The sequence below is a fragment of the Prunus avium genome, chromosome 1, assembly GCF_965620075.1.
Source record: "Prunus avium chromosome 1, drPruAviu1.hap1.1, whole genome shotgun sequence".
Lineage (NCBI taxonomy): Eukaryota > Viridiplantae > Streptophyta > Magnoliopsida > Rosales > Rosaceae > Prunus > Prunus avium.
The window spans coordinates 39,835,586-39,848,546 of NC_142284.1; the positions used below are offsets into that span (position 1 = coordinate 39,835,586).

A 12,961-nucleotide genomic window follows, 5' to 3' on the forward strand; every position below is an offset into this window, starting at 1 on the left:
CAGGGGAAAGATCCTCAACGGTGGTTATCACTTTATATCCTAAGTGAACCCGTCACCTCTAACGGTTAAAGGAGGTGATGATAGTATACATTGTTGTATTATAGAGTTTTCTCAATGCATATCAAAATGTAAACATAAAGGAAAGCAGAGGCGGCCCATGGCATGTGCGGGCCGTGCAACTGCACAGGGCCTCCAAAATTTAGGGGCCTCCAAATGTTTTAAAAACCCAGCATAGGGCTCGTCAGTGGGCCGGGCCGGACTAGCCCGGCCCAAATTTAATGGGCTTGGGCCGGGCCGGGCTGGGCTTTAAAGATGAGAGAGAAAATAGCGGGTTGGATCGGGCCGGGTTTTTTTAGAAAATTCAAAGCCCAAGCCCGACCCATGAGCCGGGCTTGAGAAAGCCCATCGGGCCGAGCCGGGCCAAAACGGGCCTACTTCAATCGAAAAAAATCATAAACTTAATCATAAGGGCATTTTAGTCCAAATTTGAGATTAAACTCACTTAATTCCAATATTTTCACATCAAACCAAATTCATAAAACACCTAATAAAGTCACACAACTTAATAAGATTTTCTACAAAAATAATAAAACCAAGTATTGTTTTTGAGGTTATTACATAATTAGACCGTAATACGTTTTAAGAAATAATTTTTAAAAATAATAAGTATAAATTTTTATTTTTTTTTAAAGGATGGTATGAATAAATATGCAAATGTTTGGTGATGTGTTCAAAAAGCATGATTATATTTGGTGGTACGATTATGTTTCGTGATATGATTATATTTGGTGATATGATATGTTGTTCATCTTATTTATATATATATATAATTGTTGTATTAATAATTGACACAAATTAAATTAATGTGCTAATCATCCAATTATAAAACTAGGAATGAGTAAAGAAAAGCAAATGAAATGAAACAAATTATATATGTGATTTAAGTGATATAATCCTAATCCTAAACTCTTATTTATACATAATTATATATGTATGCGGGCCTAACGGGTCGGGCTTTTGTGGGCAGGCCGGGCCGAGCTTTCTTGGGCCTAATCGGGCCGGGCCTATGGGTCGGGCCGGGCTTCAAACACTCAAGCCCAAGTTCGGCCCGGCCCAAAGCGGGCCGGGCCATCTCAAAGCCCATAACGGGCCGAGCCGGGCTTTTTTTCGATGGGCCGGGCGGGCCCCCATCGGCCCATGAGCCCGCGGACCAAATGATGAGGCCTAACCCAGCATTATATTATATATTTTCTGCTACTTTTCGTTCTAAGCAAATTTTTATTCCAAAACATTATTTTTTTTATTCCTAACGTGCAATTTTTTGTTCTAAGCATTATAACAAATTAAAAAAAATACTCGTGAGTCATGCGTGCGTGCGGCGTGCTCTCCTTGCTACTCCCAAATTGCTTTTCTTTCATTTAGCCCCAAATTCACTTCTTCCCAACTTCTACTTGACTCTCCCGTCCAAAAAAAATTCTTATTTACTCTTTGGCAAGGCAAAAAGCCTGCTATGCGTGCTCCTCCACCACACCTCTCTCTCTCTCTCATATCAGAATTTATAAATTATGTGTTGTATTTGGAATTAGCCATCATATGATTGCAAGAAACCTAATAAATCAGGTTAATTTCTATCCTTAAAAAAAATTGAAAAATTATTATTTTACTTATACATATAGGGCCTCATCATCAGCTCTTTTTGCAAAAGGGCACCATATCTAATGGCTCTGAAGGAAAGAAGTGTGAAATTCTAGCGGAACATTTCAAATTATAGAAAGCTACTGAATCTCACAACTTGGGCTCTTGTCCCTTTCTTCAAGGTTTTTCTTTCCTTAAACAAAAAAACAAAAAACAATGGACGATTGTAAATGATTGTATATTGTTGGGCTGTTATGAACCTAGCCAACATTATGCATCAAAGAATTCTTGCACGTGTTTCCTTCCTGCCTATAGTGGCGGCTGTGACTCACAGCAGACATAAAATGATGCAATACAAACGAACCGTGTATATAAAACAATAGTTTTAAGCCTACCGGCTTGAAGATAACATGCAATTGGGCGACCCAAGTGGTGCCATTCAATCAAATTTAGTCACTTGGAATATTCATCTTCGTTTGTCTTCACTCTTCTTCACATTATTTGACTCCGTCTCGGCTCTAGGCTTCTACCAACTACATGTCTGCATATGGTGGGGCATCGAAGTTGAGTTTTTAACTTCACGATTTAACACTTTCCAAGAGACGAGTTTGAGTCTCTGCATTCTGGCTCTGAGATTGAAGAACCAAAAACAAGAAGAAGAAGAAGAAAAACAGAGTCATGGGGAAGGTTCCAGCACTACCAATAGTTGGGATGGTGTTGGCTGAGAGTGCACAAGCTGGGCTAATTATAGTGAGCAAAGTAGCCATGTCTAATGGCATGAGCAACCTCATCTTTCTCTGCTACTCAAACGCTCTTGCAGCCCTTATCCTCCTCCCAATTTCCTTAGCCTTCCACAGGTGATTGAATCTTACTCTTTGTGAACTACCCAGAAACCAAAGATTTTGTTTTTACTATAATTTCCTACTTTGATCACAAAAGTAATTCCTTTCGTTGCTCTTATGTTCTTGGTAGATCCGAGCGTCCTCCTCTCACTTTCTCTACCCTCTGTTGGTTCTTCTTGCTTGGTCTAATTGGGTAAGTTACGATTTTCATCTATAATAAAATCCCACATAGGAAATTAAAGGTTGCATTTTGGGGGTGGTATTGTGTGCACATTTGACGCTTTTAATTCGTTGGTGTGTTTTAGCGGATTCTGTTTAGTGGGTTTGATTGATATTAGCGTTTTGCAGATTCATGGCGCAGTTTTTTGGGTATGCTGGGATTAATTTGAGCTCTCCTACTCTGAGCACGGCTATGCTCAACCTCATTCCAGCTTTTACCTTTATACTGGCAGTCATCTTCAGGTCATGCCCTCCTCTTATTTACTCACACTGCAAATTGTGACCACCCTCTATGATTACCTATTTCACTTTTGCCTTCAATGGACTTGAGAATCCTTGTTTTTCCTTTATTCTGAACTATGATCTATCATAATTGTCTTATTTTGTTAATGAATCCTGAACCTTAGTTTTTTTTTTCTTGTGATGTATCCATGAGGACCATGACATTGCTTTACCTGTTCTGTTTCTAGAGGTCTCTGTAGAAGAACCATGTAAATAGTTCAATTATCTTGCTTTCTTGTTTCCAATGAGAATTTCAGCAGAAGAACTTTTCTCTCATTCCAGATAAGAGTTGTACAGTGTAATTTTGAGACACTGGTAGACTGGTAATCTTTGACTGTCACCTGTTTCTAAATTCATTCAACTGGGTGATTTCAGAATGGAAAGAATTGATGGGAGAAGCTCCAGTAGCCTTGCTAAAATCTTGGGAACAATAGTTTCAATTTCAGGGGCTTTCATTGTTACTCTTTACAAGGGCCCCCCACTTCTGATGACATCCTCAACTGATATATTGTCTCATAACCAACTTTTCTTGGAACAATCAAACTGGGTCCTTGGAGGAATGTGCATTGCGCTTAATTGTGTGTTGAGCTCATCTTGGCTTATAGTACAGGTGAAATCTGTAAAATTTAATTAAAACTGTCGTGAAAGTGTGGAGTTTGGTTAGAATTTTAAGACTAGTTACTATCCCTTGTCTATGTTTCAGGCATCAGTTCTAGAGAAATACCCCGCAGAGCTGATTATGGTATTTTATTATTGCTTCTTTGTGGCTATTCAATCTGTAGTAGTCTCTTTGACTGTAGAAAGAGACCTAAGTGCGTGGGAATTGAAGCCTAAAATCAGGTTGATCGCTGTTCTATACTCGGTAATTAGATAACCAAATCCAAACCATGTCTATACCTATTGCATTGAAATATTTTCTCAAACATCAACCTACGATGCTCAAACTTTAGATTCTACTCTTGCAGGGAGTCTTTGGCTCAGCATTCCAGGTTGGTGTATGTACTTGGTGCCTTCACAGGACAGGGCCTGTTTTTGTAGCTCTGTTCAAGCCTTTGGGGATTGTCATTACAGTTTTCGTTGGTGTCACCTTCTTAGGAGATACTTTCTACCTTGGAAGGTACGGTTTTATCATTTTTTTCCCCATAAATACCATATCAAAATGCCGACTTTGGAGCAGCACCAGTTTTTCCTGTTGAAAAATCCTAAAGGGCATTAATTCAACATCTTAGTTTACATTTTCTGAATGCTGCAGTTTGATAGGAGCAATTGTTATTGTCATTGGATTTTATTCTGTGATGTGGGGAAAAGCAAAAGAAGAGAAGATGGATGATGATGCAGGGGCAAGGAGTGTGGCATCAAGTAAACAACGGGTCCCTTTATTGCAGAGCCATATTGAAGAAATATAGAAGTTTCTTTGCAGTACATCGCCCTGTGAGGTCTCTCTTGCCAAAAAACATGGGTACTCTGTTGCTTTTGTCTTAGTTCTTTTAAAATGCTACCCTTTCCATCATTTTTGAAAACTGGGATTGGTTATCGTGGGAGTTGTTTTGCTCAGGCCATGCTTCTACTCTTTTTTCTTTTTCCTGGAAGATGGTAATCCTGCATACATCCAAAGGCAGTTTGTTGGTGCAAACTGAGCATAGTTGCAAGTTTGCTGTAAAGGTGCAAATACCATGAGAAGTATGTTGTGCTCATTGATACTAAATGTTATGATGCATCTGTTTCATTTTAAAGAAGGTCCAAGAGAGAGTAGAAATTTCAAAAGACGATTCAAGTTGGATTGGCTGGCACTATCTGGCTCCTCATTGCATGAGGAGGCAGTTTTATTGGCTTGCCATTAATGAACCTTTCGAACTACTAAAGCGTTTGTAATTCATTTGTAGAGTTTCTCTGTATTTTATATTGTCAATGCACTTGTAGTTATACTCTTAATTGATGATTATCTTGTCTACTTTCCAATAAGGATATGGAGACTTATGTTTGATGTTTTCCTGCACATATGTATTCTTTTTAAGAAACTTTGTTTGTTAGTTTTGGTAGTTATCTTCATAATATGCCCCCAGACACCTGAGGGAAGAATTTTCTGAAAAGTATTAAATAGAAAATAACAGTTTATTTTCCATGTAATGTAGGGTCATGAACATGTGGAGCATGATCAAAGGTATCAGCAGCATGAGTTGAATATTGAGTTTGCAGGGTCAAAGCTGCCTCAAGAGCAACATGTCAGTGAGGAGCAGCTCCTTTGCTTGGAAGTGAAATCTACTATTTCTCTTTGGTTTTTAGATGTATGATATCCTTCATTACTTGTGGTAAATAAGGTAATAATGTTGGAATCAGGCATTGTGGGGAGAAAATGATGGCAAAGGCCAAAGTTCTTGAACATATTTTCAACTGTGTAATCAAATACAATATAAGAATCTTATAATCATATATATCAAGAGCTTTCATACATCCAATACTGGGTGAGTTAAAATTGAAATGCTGGGTCATTTGGGCAGATGAACATATTCACTGAAACAGGAATTTCATCCCGGAAATATGCTAATAGTAACAAAAGCTGGCATGAAATTCCATCCAAAGCAGCACAAAAACTTGCGTAAGAAGCTATGAAGTAATACTATAAACTGGTAAGGTGGTTGAAGATGTTACCGGAAAATCCCAAGTAAGACAGAGCTTTCATTTGCATCCTGTGGTTATAAATTATTTAAATGCAAACATAATTTCTAGCTTTGAAAAAAAGTCATAAGCCCACAAACAACATATTAGTAATAGAGTTGCTCAGTTGGCGAGCACTAAAAACAAGTATTAGAGTGAGGGCCGAATGAATGGCAAACATGTAGCCAAGTTTAGGCCAAAAACGAAAGCAACATGTACAAGAAACCTTTGCCCCACAAAGGTCAGCCTCCTTCGCTGCCATTAATAATAATTTGAAATGTGTAATATATCCGAGTAGCTACTTCTCCTTTTCAAGTAGCTGCTTTATTTTCCCAAGGGTTGCCCTCCCTCTCCCTCTTTTATTGTTGCTCCATAAATATATAGAGAAAGAGAATCAAAACATAGACAGAGTCTTCTTCTTCTGCTGCTGCTGCTTGTTCTTGTTCTTCTTTTCTTCTTACATATCATGTACATACATGCAAATTAAGAGAAGTGATCACAAGTGATGTGGATGAGAAGTGTTCAGCTATGGGAAGCGCTGCCGTTTTCAGTTATGGTGACAATGGAAGGTTGTACCATAATATTAACCATTTGGGCAAAAACTGTCATGACAATTGATGGCATGAGCCCTTTTGTATTTGTCGTCTACACCCACGCCCTTTCCTCTCTCATGCTCCTCCTCTACTCTTTCATCTTTCACTGCCCCAGGTTCTCTTTCTTTCTACCTCTCTCTCTCTCTCTCTCTCTCTCTCTCTCTCTCTCTCAAACACACACAAACACATACTTGGTTTGTAACTTGTTCTTCTTTTTCTCGTGAATTTACTGCAGAAACAGAGGCAGAAGAGAACAGTCACTCTTCAGCTTGAATCTGTTCGTGCGATGCTTCTTCTTGGGTTTAACAGGGTCGGTTTGTACTTCTCATTTCATCTCATCTCATCTCATAGGCTTTTACGTTACATAAACTTTAAACACCTATGCCTCCTCCCTCTCCCTCTCCCAAGGGAAAAGGATACCATTCACCCTGAATCCATGGATTCTCGAGTTGACCCCAACAACAAGCCTCAGAATATTCTGCTATAGTATGGTGGTGGTGGGCCTAGTCTCTGTTAGTTGAAGGGCAACATTGTAAATTGCCAATACGTTCATCAATTTTTGGGTTATATAATATTCAACAAATATTTCATTTTAAGTATTTTGTTTTTTTACAAATTGATATTCTAAACTACTCTAATATAATAGGAGGGGAATCAAGCTTGGATACAAAATGACATGCACACTGCCTTAACTACGTGGGTTAACACCCCAATATCATCATTAATACCAATTTTAGCCTAGTTTCAAAAATAAATAAATTCTCAAATTTTTGCCTACTCTTCTTTTCTTCTTCTTATTCTTTGTTTTTTTTTTTTTTTTTTTTTTTTGTTTACTCAATCCCCATTTACTCATTTTAAAAAAAAATACAAATAAATTTCCTCCCCTGAATCTCCTGGCCTAGAAAACAAAGAGGTCAATTAAATTCAACGTTTCAAACCCAAAGTAAATTTGCTATCATACCCTTCATTTTGTTTCTCCAACTCTATCCAAGCCCAAAGTACCAAGTCTTTGTTGGGCTTCTTCTTTGATTAGTCCCAGGCATTAAGCTTTTGGATGTTTTAGGAAAATAGTCCTAATGCAAAGATGTTCATCCATATTCTCAACCTTCAAGTAATGTTTCAATAAAAATAAAAATATAAAAAAATGTTCTTGTAGCAATACTTACTTTAATTCTCTCTTTGTAGGATAACAATATCTCAGAACCTTGGATTCCTAGGCCTAAGTTACAGTTCTCCAATTCTTGTGTGTGCCATGGGCCTAATGATCCCAACGTTTTCCTTCCTGCTCTCCATCATTCTCAGGTTAATTCTTCCCTCAACTCAACTTGTTCCTTTCATCATCTAGTGTTTTAACTTTTTTTACCATTAAAGAGAGAGAAAGGTGCTGCTTTAAATTAACCCAAATTATCTCTACAGAAGGACAAGGCTAGATTGGAGAAGCTCAAGCTTCCAGGCCAAAGTAAGTGGGACAATAATATCAATCATTGGGGCAGTAGCGGTTGAATTCTACAAGGGTGCATATATAAGAACATCTTCAGTTTCTTCTTCACCTGGGAAGCAACTTCCAGTCTTAGCACAGAAAGCACTTTTGGTCTTCTCCTCAGAACCAACAGAACATTGGGTTGTGGGTGGCATTTTACTGGCATCTGCTTCTTTATCTGTCTCAGTATGGAACATCATTCAGGTAATTAATTAAGGGCTCATATGGGAGTGATTATGGATAGACGAATAATCACTTCTCCATATAATCACTTTAATTTCCTATACTTGTGTTTTTTGTCCTCTTGTTTTTACTTGTTCAATCTCTAATTGGTTACTTAGCTGGGAACCATGAAACTACATCCGGAAGTGGAAGCAATGGAAGTGGTAACTTTTTATAGCTTGCTTGGGACAATACAGAGCGCAATATTGTCCTTGTTCTTAGAAAGAAACCCAAGTGCTTGGAGATTAAAACTCAACATGGAGCTCCTTCTCATTATTTTAACAGTAAGTAATTAATTAGCACATAACATAGCTTTTAATTAAGTTGATCAACTTCGCTGTATGTCATCACAAGACTTTGCATATATGCTCTGTTGTAGGCAATTTTTGGGGGTCTAGTTCGAAGCCGGGTTCACAATTGGTGCATGAGCATAAAGGGTCCATACTATGTACCGCTGTTCAAGCCATTTGGGATTGTTTTTGCTACCATTTTTGGTGTCAGCTTATCTGCAAACAGTCTGCATTATGGAAGGTAATTTATTAGAAATTTGTCTTCCAATCTATTTACTCTAGACATATAAGAACTTATGGCAGAGCTCAAGGGCTAAATGCTAACCAAATTAAACACATTGGTTTCCTTTTTAATTTTGTTTTTGCAGTGTGATAGGATCAGTAGTAATAGGAATGGGGTATTTTGTAATATCATGGGGACAAATCAGAGAAGATGAAGGGCAGCAAGACCAACAATGTGTTGATGAGAGGCTGGAACCTAATTCTGAGAGGAAAGTCCCTCTCTTGCAAGAAGAAAATAATGTATAGATTAATCTCAAACAGAAGGGAAAGCTTGAGCCTTGAGAAGAAAGAAGGCTCCTAGCATTCTCACTTGTAAGTCTCAAACTCAAATTGCATATCAGATCATTTTGTACATATTCATTGCCTTTACCTTTCGTCTGATACATTGTAGCATATATATGTGCAGGGTTTCGAGATCATTTCATCAAGCTTTATATCTGATAATTACAAGGGAACATGCATCATTCTTTTTTTCTTTTTCTTTTTTGTGAATATGGTGATGATGGTGGTATGGTCTATATTTTGTACCTGAATGTTATTGGATAATGTGAGTGTATGGAAAGAAAAGCAATGAAATTATTGCAAAGGGTGTCTTAAATTCATCCTTTTTCTGTCTTGTTAGTGTTATGATTTGTTTGAATGTAATTAACTGATGTTAGAGTTTTGACAAAAACCGTTTTACTGAAGTGAAGAAAGTGATGATTGTCTTGACAAAAATGATTTGTACGATGATGGGTTTATTATGAGTGATTTTCAGGTTCAACATTTGATCCACATTGGATGTCATGAATCTTGAGCATCATAAATATCATATCATATCATATCAGACCCAAGTTTTGTTGTGCGGAAACACTCCAAGACATTGTCATTGATAGATTATGCGACGACACACACACAAACCCCTTTTGAGAATAAAACACACGCACACCGAAGAGAAAAAAACAAACACACAAGAACACAAAGATTTATAGAGGTTCGGCCTCGTGCCCATGTTCTCTTGGTGATCCACCTGAGAAATTCACTAGTATGTAAAAACAATTTTGGTTACAACTTGAACCCGCTTAGCTCTCACATGAACCTTAGCTCTCTTTTCTCTCACCCTTGCTTAAACCCATGATGCCCTTGAAAACACCCTAGAATTCCTTCTTGAATTCTCTTATATCTCTCTCTTATAAATTAACCTAGCCCTAAAAGTCCTATTTATAATGCATAGGACTTTTGCTACAAGTTACCTAGGAGTAGGAAACTAAAACCGTATTAAATTAGGCTAGAAAACCCCAAAATAATAGGAGAACCTCGTCAAAACACGCCTAAACATCAAACATACGCCCGACACTATTCACGAGGCGACCGGTCTACATGAATGAGCGACTTGTCTTTGGAGACAAAGACGCCAACAAGAGCATCGGCCAAAACCGACCGGTCACATGGCCAAAGCGACTAGTCGCCTACTGCGTTGTTGCCTTATTGTGATTTCTTCTCCTTTCTTTCTACTCCATCCTTGCATCCCTTTGTTTCATCTTCCTCATCTCGCATCTATGGTGAGCCAAAACACAACAATCTCCACATTGGCAAACCATTAATCACCCATGAACAATTTTTGACCCCTAGAACCTCTTCAACCTCTTGGAAACTGTTCTAGTAATTTTCAGGAGCTTCACCATGACAAGAAACCTCTTGCCTCAACGCACCTTAGGTGAAAAGGTGCTCCACCCAAGCTAAACTTGGGCCACCCAGACCTCTTGTGTAGAAAAGAGATCCCCCATGCCGAACTCCTTACTCCTCACCTTCTTGGAACCTTGAATTCTTGATATGCCTTGATATGCAAACCGCATACCAACCCTTGTTCTATAAATTCCCACGTAGCCACCAACTTTGCTCTTGTTTCATGAAAGCACCTATCTAACTTTCCCACTTCATGCTCCCCAAAACACTCTGAAATGTAGTTGAATCTTCTTTGTCCATCCATCCAAAATCTAGGGACAGTTTGATGGATTCCATAGGCTCGAACTTTGGTTGTGATGAAGGCTCCACCTCAAGTAGAACCCCTTTGTGAGTTTGTTGTTCACGCCCATTTTCTTCAACCCTTGTATCAAACTCCACTCGCCTTAGAGTCCCTTCCATGACCACTTTAGTAAGAAGTAGCTTTTCAGTTGCTACCGACCCAACAACATTCTCCCCATCATCCCTTGTCTTGACTTCACCTTTGTGGACCTTGTCCTCTGATACTTCCACCGCTACACTTTTGAAATCAAGCACCTTTGATGATAAACTGTTAATCATACAACCTTGATTACCCTTCCTTACCCAACTAGTCTTAAGCGAACTCATAGCTTCATTTTGTTGCACCGGCTCCTTGACAGTAAGATCCCTTACCCGCTTTTCTTTTGTACAAAATGCCTCCTTGGTAGAATTTTCTGCTCAACATACTATTGTACCTTAAGAGCTTCTTTTGTTTGGCCTTGTATGAATACCCTTCTCTATTTAGAGCGCCAAGGGAAATAAGATTCATTCTTAGTGCCGGTACATGCCTTACCTCACTAAGGCTCCTAACTACACTATCTTGCATCTTGATCTTCATTATTCTCACGCCCAATACATCACAACTTGTTTTGTCTCCCAACGAAATCTTGCGTACCCTTCCTTTCTTCATATGTATCAAACTTCATCCTATTTCAACACACATGAAATGAACAAGTAGAATCTAGATCCAAACTGAAGTAGAAAACTTATCTAAAGAATTCGCCACGACTTCCCCATTACACTCCTCATCCGTAACCATCAAAAGTTCGTCATCGGTGTCACAACCAGTTGACACGTTTGTTGCATCTGAATTGTGAGACCCTGAAAAATTCCATAATATTTTTATGCGCACAGTAAAAATTGCACGGTCCATTTTGAGGTAAGTGGCTTTTTTTTTTTCCAAGTAAACATTGCCATATGTTTGAGAATAACTTAATTCCAAAAATATGAAGTTATAATTTTGGTGTTCTGACTTAATAGAAAATTAGTAGACGTCGCTTTGAGCTTGTGGTATTTTTCAGATAATTTTGAGAAACTCGAAAGTATTTTTAGTGAATTTTCAAAGTTGGAAAATAGGAAAATAAAATAGATTTGACACATGGAATTTTCTGATTCGTTAGAACCAAGGTCTAAAATATCGATGATATCGGAAATATCGGTAGTCCAAAAATACGGAAATTTCAATGGAAATATCAGGATATTATCGATATCAATAAAAATTGAATAAAAACCACGGAAATTGTAAGAAAAACTTGAAAATTTTTATTGAAACTTTGGAGAATGTTTATTTAGTCAATTATCTATTAGTTTATCACAAAAATTTAGAAGGAAATGCATTGCATGATGGATTTAACTGATTTAAGTTGATTACACAGCGAGCTAGGAAACACTGTGAGTGTAGAAAATATGTAGTAATTAATGAAAAAAGATTAAACACACCATAATCATTTATATACAATATTTTACACTTTATACATTGTATGGTAAGATATATGAGTGACTTAGTACCACATAGAGTTCCTATGAGGTTCAAATTTTTCACTATCTTCGTCATCTCTATGTGTAGAGTAAGTGTATTGTGAAGAGTAATCATCAAATGATAAATCCGCAAAATAGTTTTGCATGTAATTGTTAACATGCCACCCATATAAATATAAATATTTTAGCATATTATCACAAAAACATAAGTGATATGGTGGTTAAGGTGTTGGAGGAGTAAAATGGGAGGGTTTCAAATCCCCTTTGTGTTTTTTTTTTTTCCCTTTTTTTTTTCTTCTTTTTTTTTTTTTTCCTTTACATCGATATTTTCGATATTTTAGCGATATTACACCGATATTTTGACAAAATATTGCTGAAGTGTGAGCGAAATTATCGACATCGATATTTTCCGATATTATCATCGATATTGTCGATATTTATACAATATGTACATGGACATGTTCCGAAATATCCGTGATTCGAAAAAACTGAAATATCCTCAATATTTCATCGATATTATTGATATTTCAGACTATGGTTAGAACACATCACCATGCCACATGTCCACACTTGATTGGTTGGACGAAAAGGAAGACTTTGACTCAGACTACTATTCGTAGGTTGACTAGGGTGTAGGGTATTATTCCGTGAATTTATCTCATCTAAGCCATTGATGTGATTCTAGATCAAATCTGGACCGTAGATCAAAATCAAAGATTTTTGGCTTGATCTATGCCTTTGGATTGGTTGTTGGGAATGCATCTTGACCATCCATCTTGAAGCTATCATGTACCTTCCTACACCTGATCAAAAACTCATCTTTTAATCTAGGCCTTTGAATTAAATATTCCGTCGAGGAATTCTATAAATTCCCACCCCCCCCCCCCCCCCATCCCTCATTTTCCTTCATACCAAAAATTCAGATTTTCTCTCTTGCTCTCCTTCTCCTCTATTAGAGTT

At 37.7% G+C, this 12,961-nt stretch overlaps 2 protein-coding genes across 9 annotated transcripts; both read left to right on the top strand.

Moving 5' to 3' along the window:
- The first annotated feature begins 2,001 nt into the window (after positions 1 to 2,001).
- LOC110770101 (WAT1-related protein At5g40240) lies at positions 2,002 to 5,434 on the top strand. Of its 8 annotated transcripts, none has more exons than XM_088246665.1 (9): positions 2,003 to 2,492; positions 2,608 to 2,670; positions 2,826 to 2,939; positions 3,354 to 3,588; positions 3,682 to 3,840; positions 3,944 to 4,095; positions 4,231 to 4,437; positions 4,534 to 5,017; positions 5,090 to 5,434. In XM_088246665.1, the coding sequence occupies exons 1-7, from the start codon at positions 2,314 to 2,316 to the stop codon at positions 4,382 to 4,384; spliced, it is 1,056 nt and encodes a 351-aa protein (XP_088102791.1). In that variant the 5' UTR covers positions 2,003 to 2,313; the 3' UTR covers positions 4,385 to 4,437; positions 4,534 to 5,017; positions 5,090 to 5,434. The 8 variants fall into 8 exon arrangements, with proteins under 8 accessions (XP_088102795.1, XP_088102791.1, XP_088102793.1 ...); XM_088246667.1 differs by having other exon boundaries at positions 4,534 to 4,640; positions 5,111 to 5,434; XM_088246668.1 differs by having other exon boundaries at positions 4,534 to 4,640; positions 5,175 to 5,434.
- Positions 5,435 to 5,693: 259 nt separating this feature from the next.
- UMAMIT36 (nodulin MtN21 /EamA-like transporter family protein) lies at positions 5,694 to 9,127 on the top strand. Its single transcript, XM_021974181.2, has 8 exons — positions 5,694 to 6,341; positions 6,462 to 6,536; positions 7,412 to 7,528; positions 7,643 to 7,910; positions 8,048 to 8,212; positions 8,308 to 8,459; positions 8,587 to 8,812; positions 8,907 to 9,127. Exons 1-7 carry the CDS (start codon positions 6,139 to 6,141, stop codon positions 8,744 to 8,746), a joined length of 1,140 nt encoding a protein of 379 aa, XP_021829873.2. The 5' UTR covers positions 5,694 to 6,138; the 3' UTR covers positions 8,747 to 8,812; positions 8,907 to 9,127.
- The last annotated feature ends 3,834 nt before the right edge of the window (positions 9,128 to 12,961 follow it).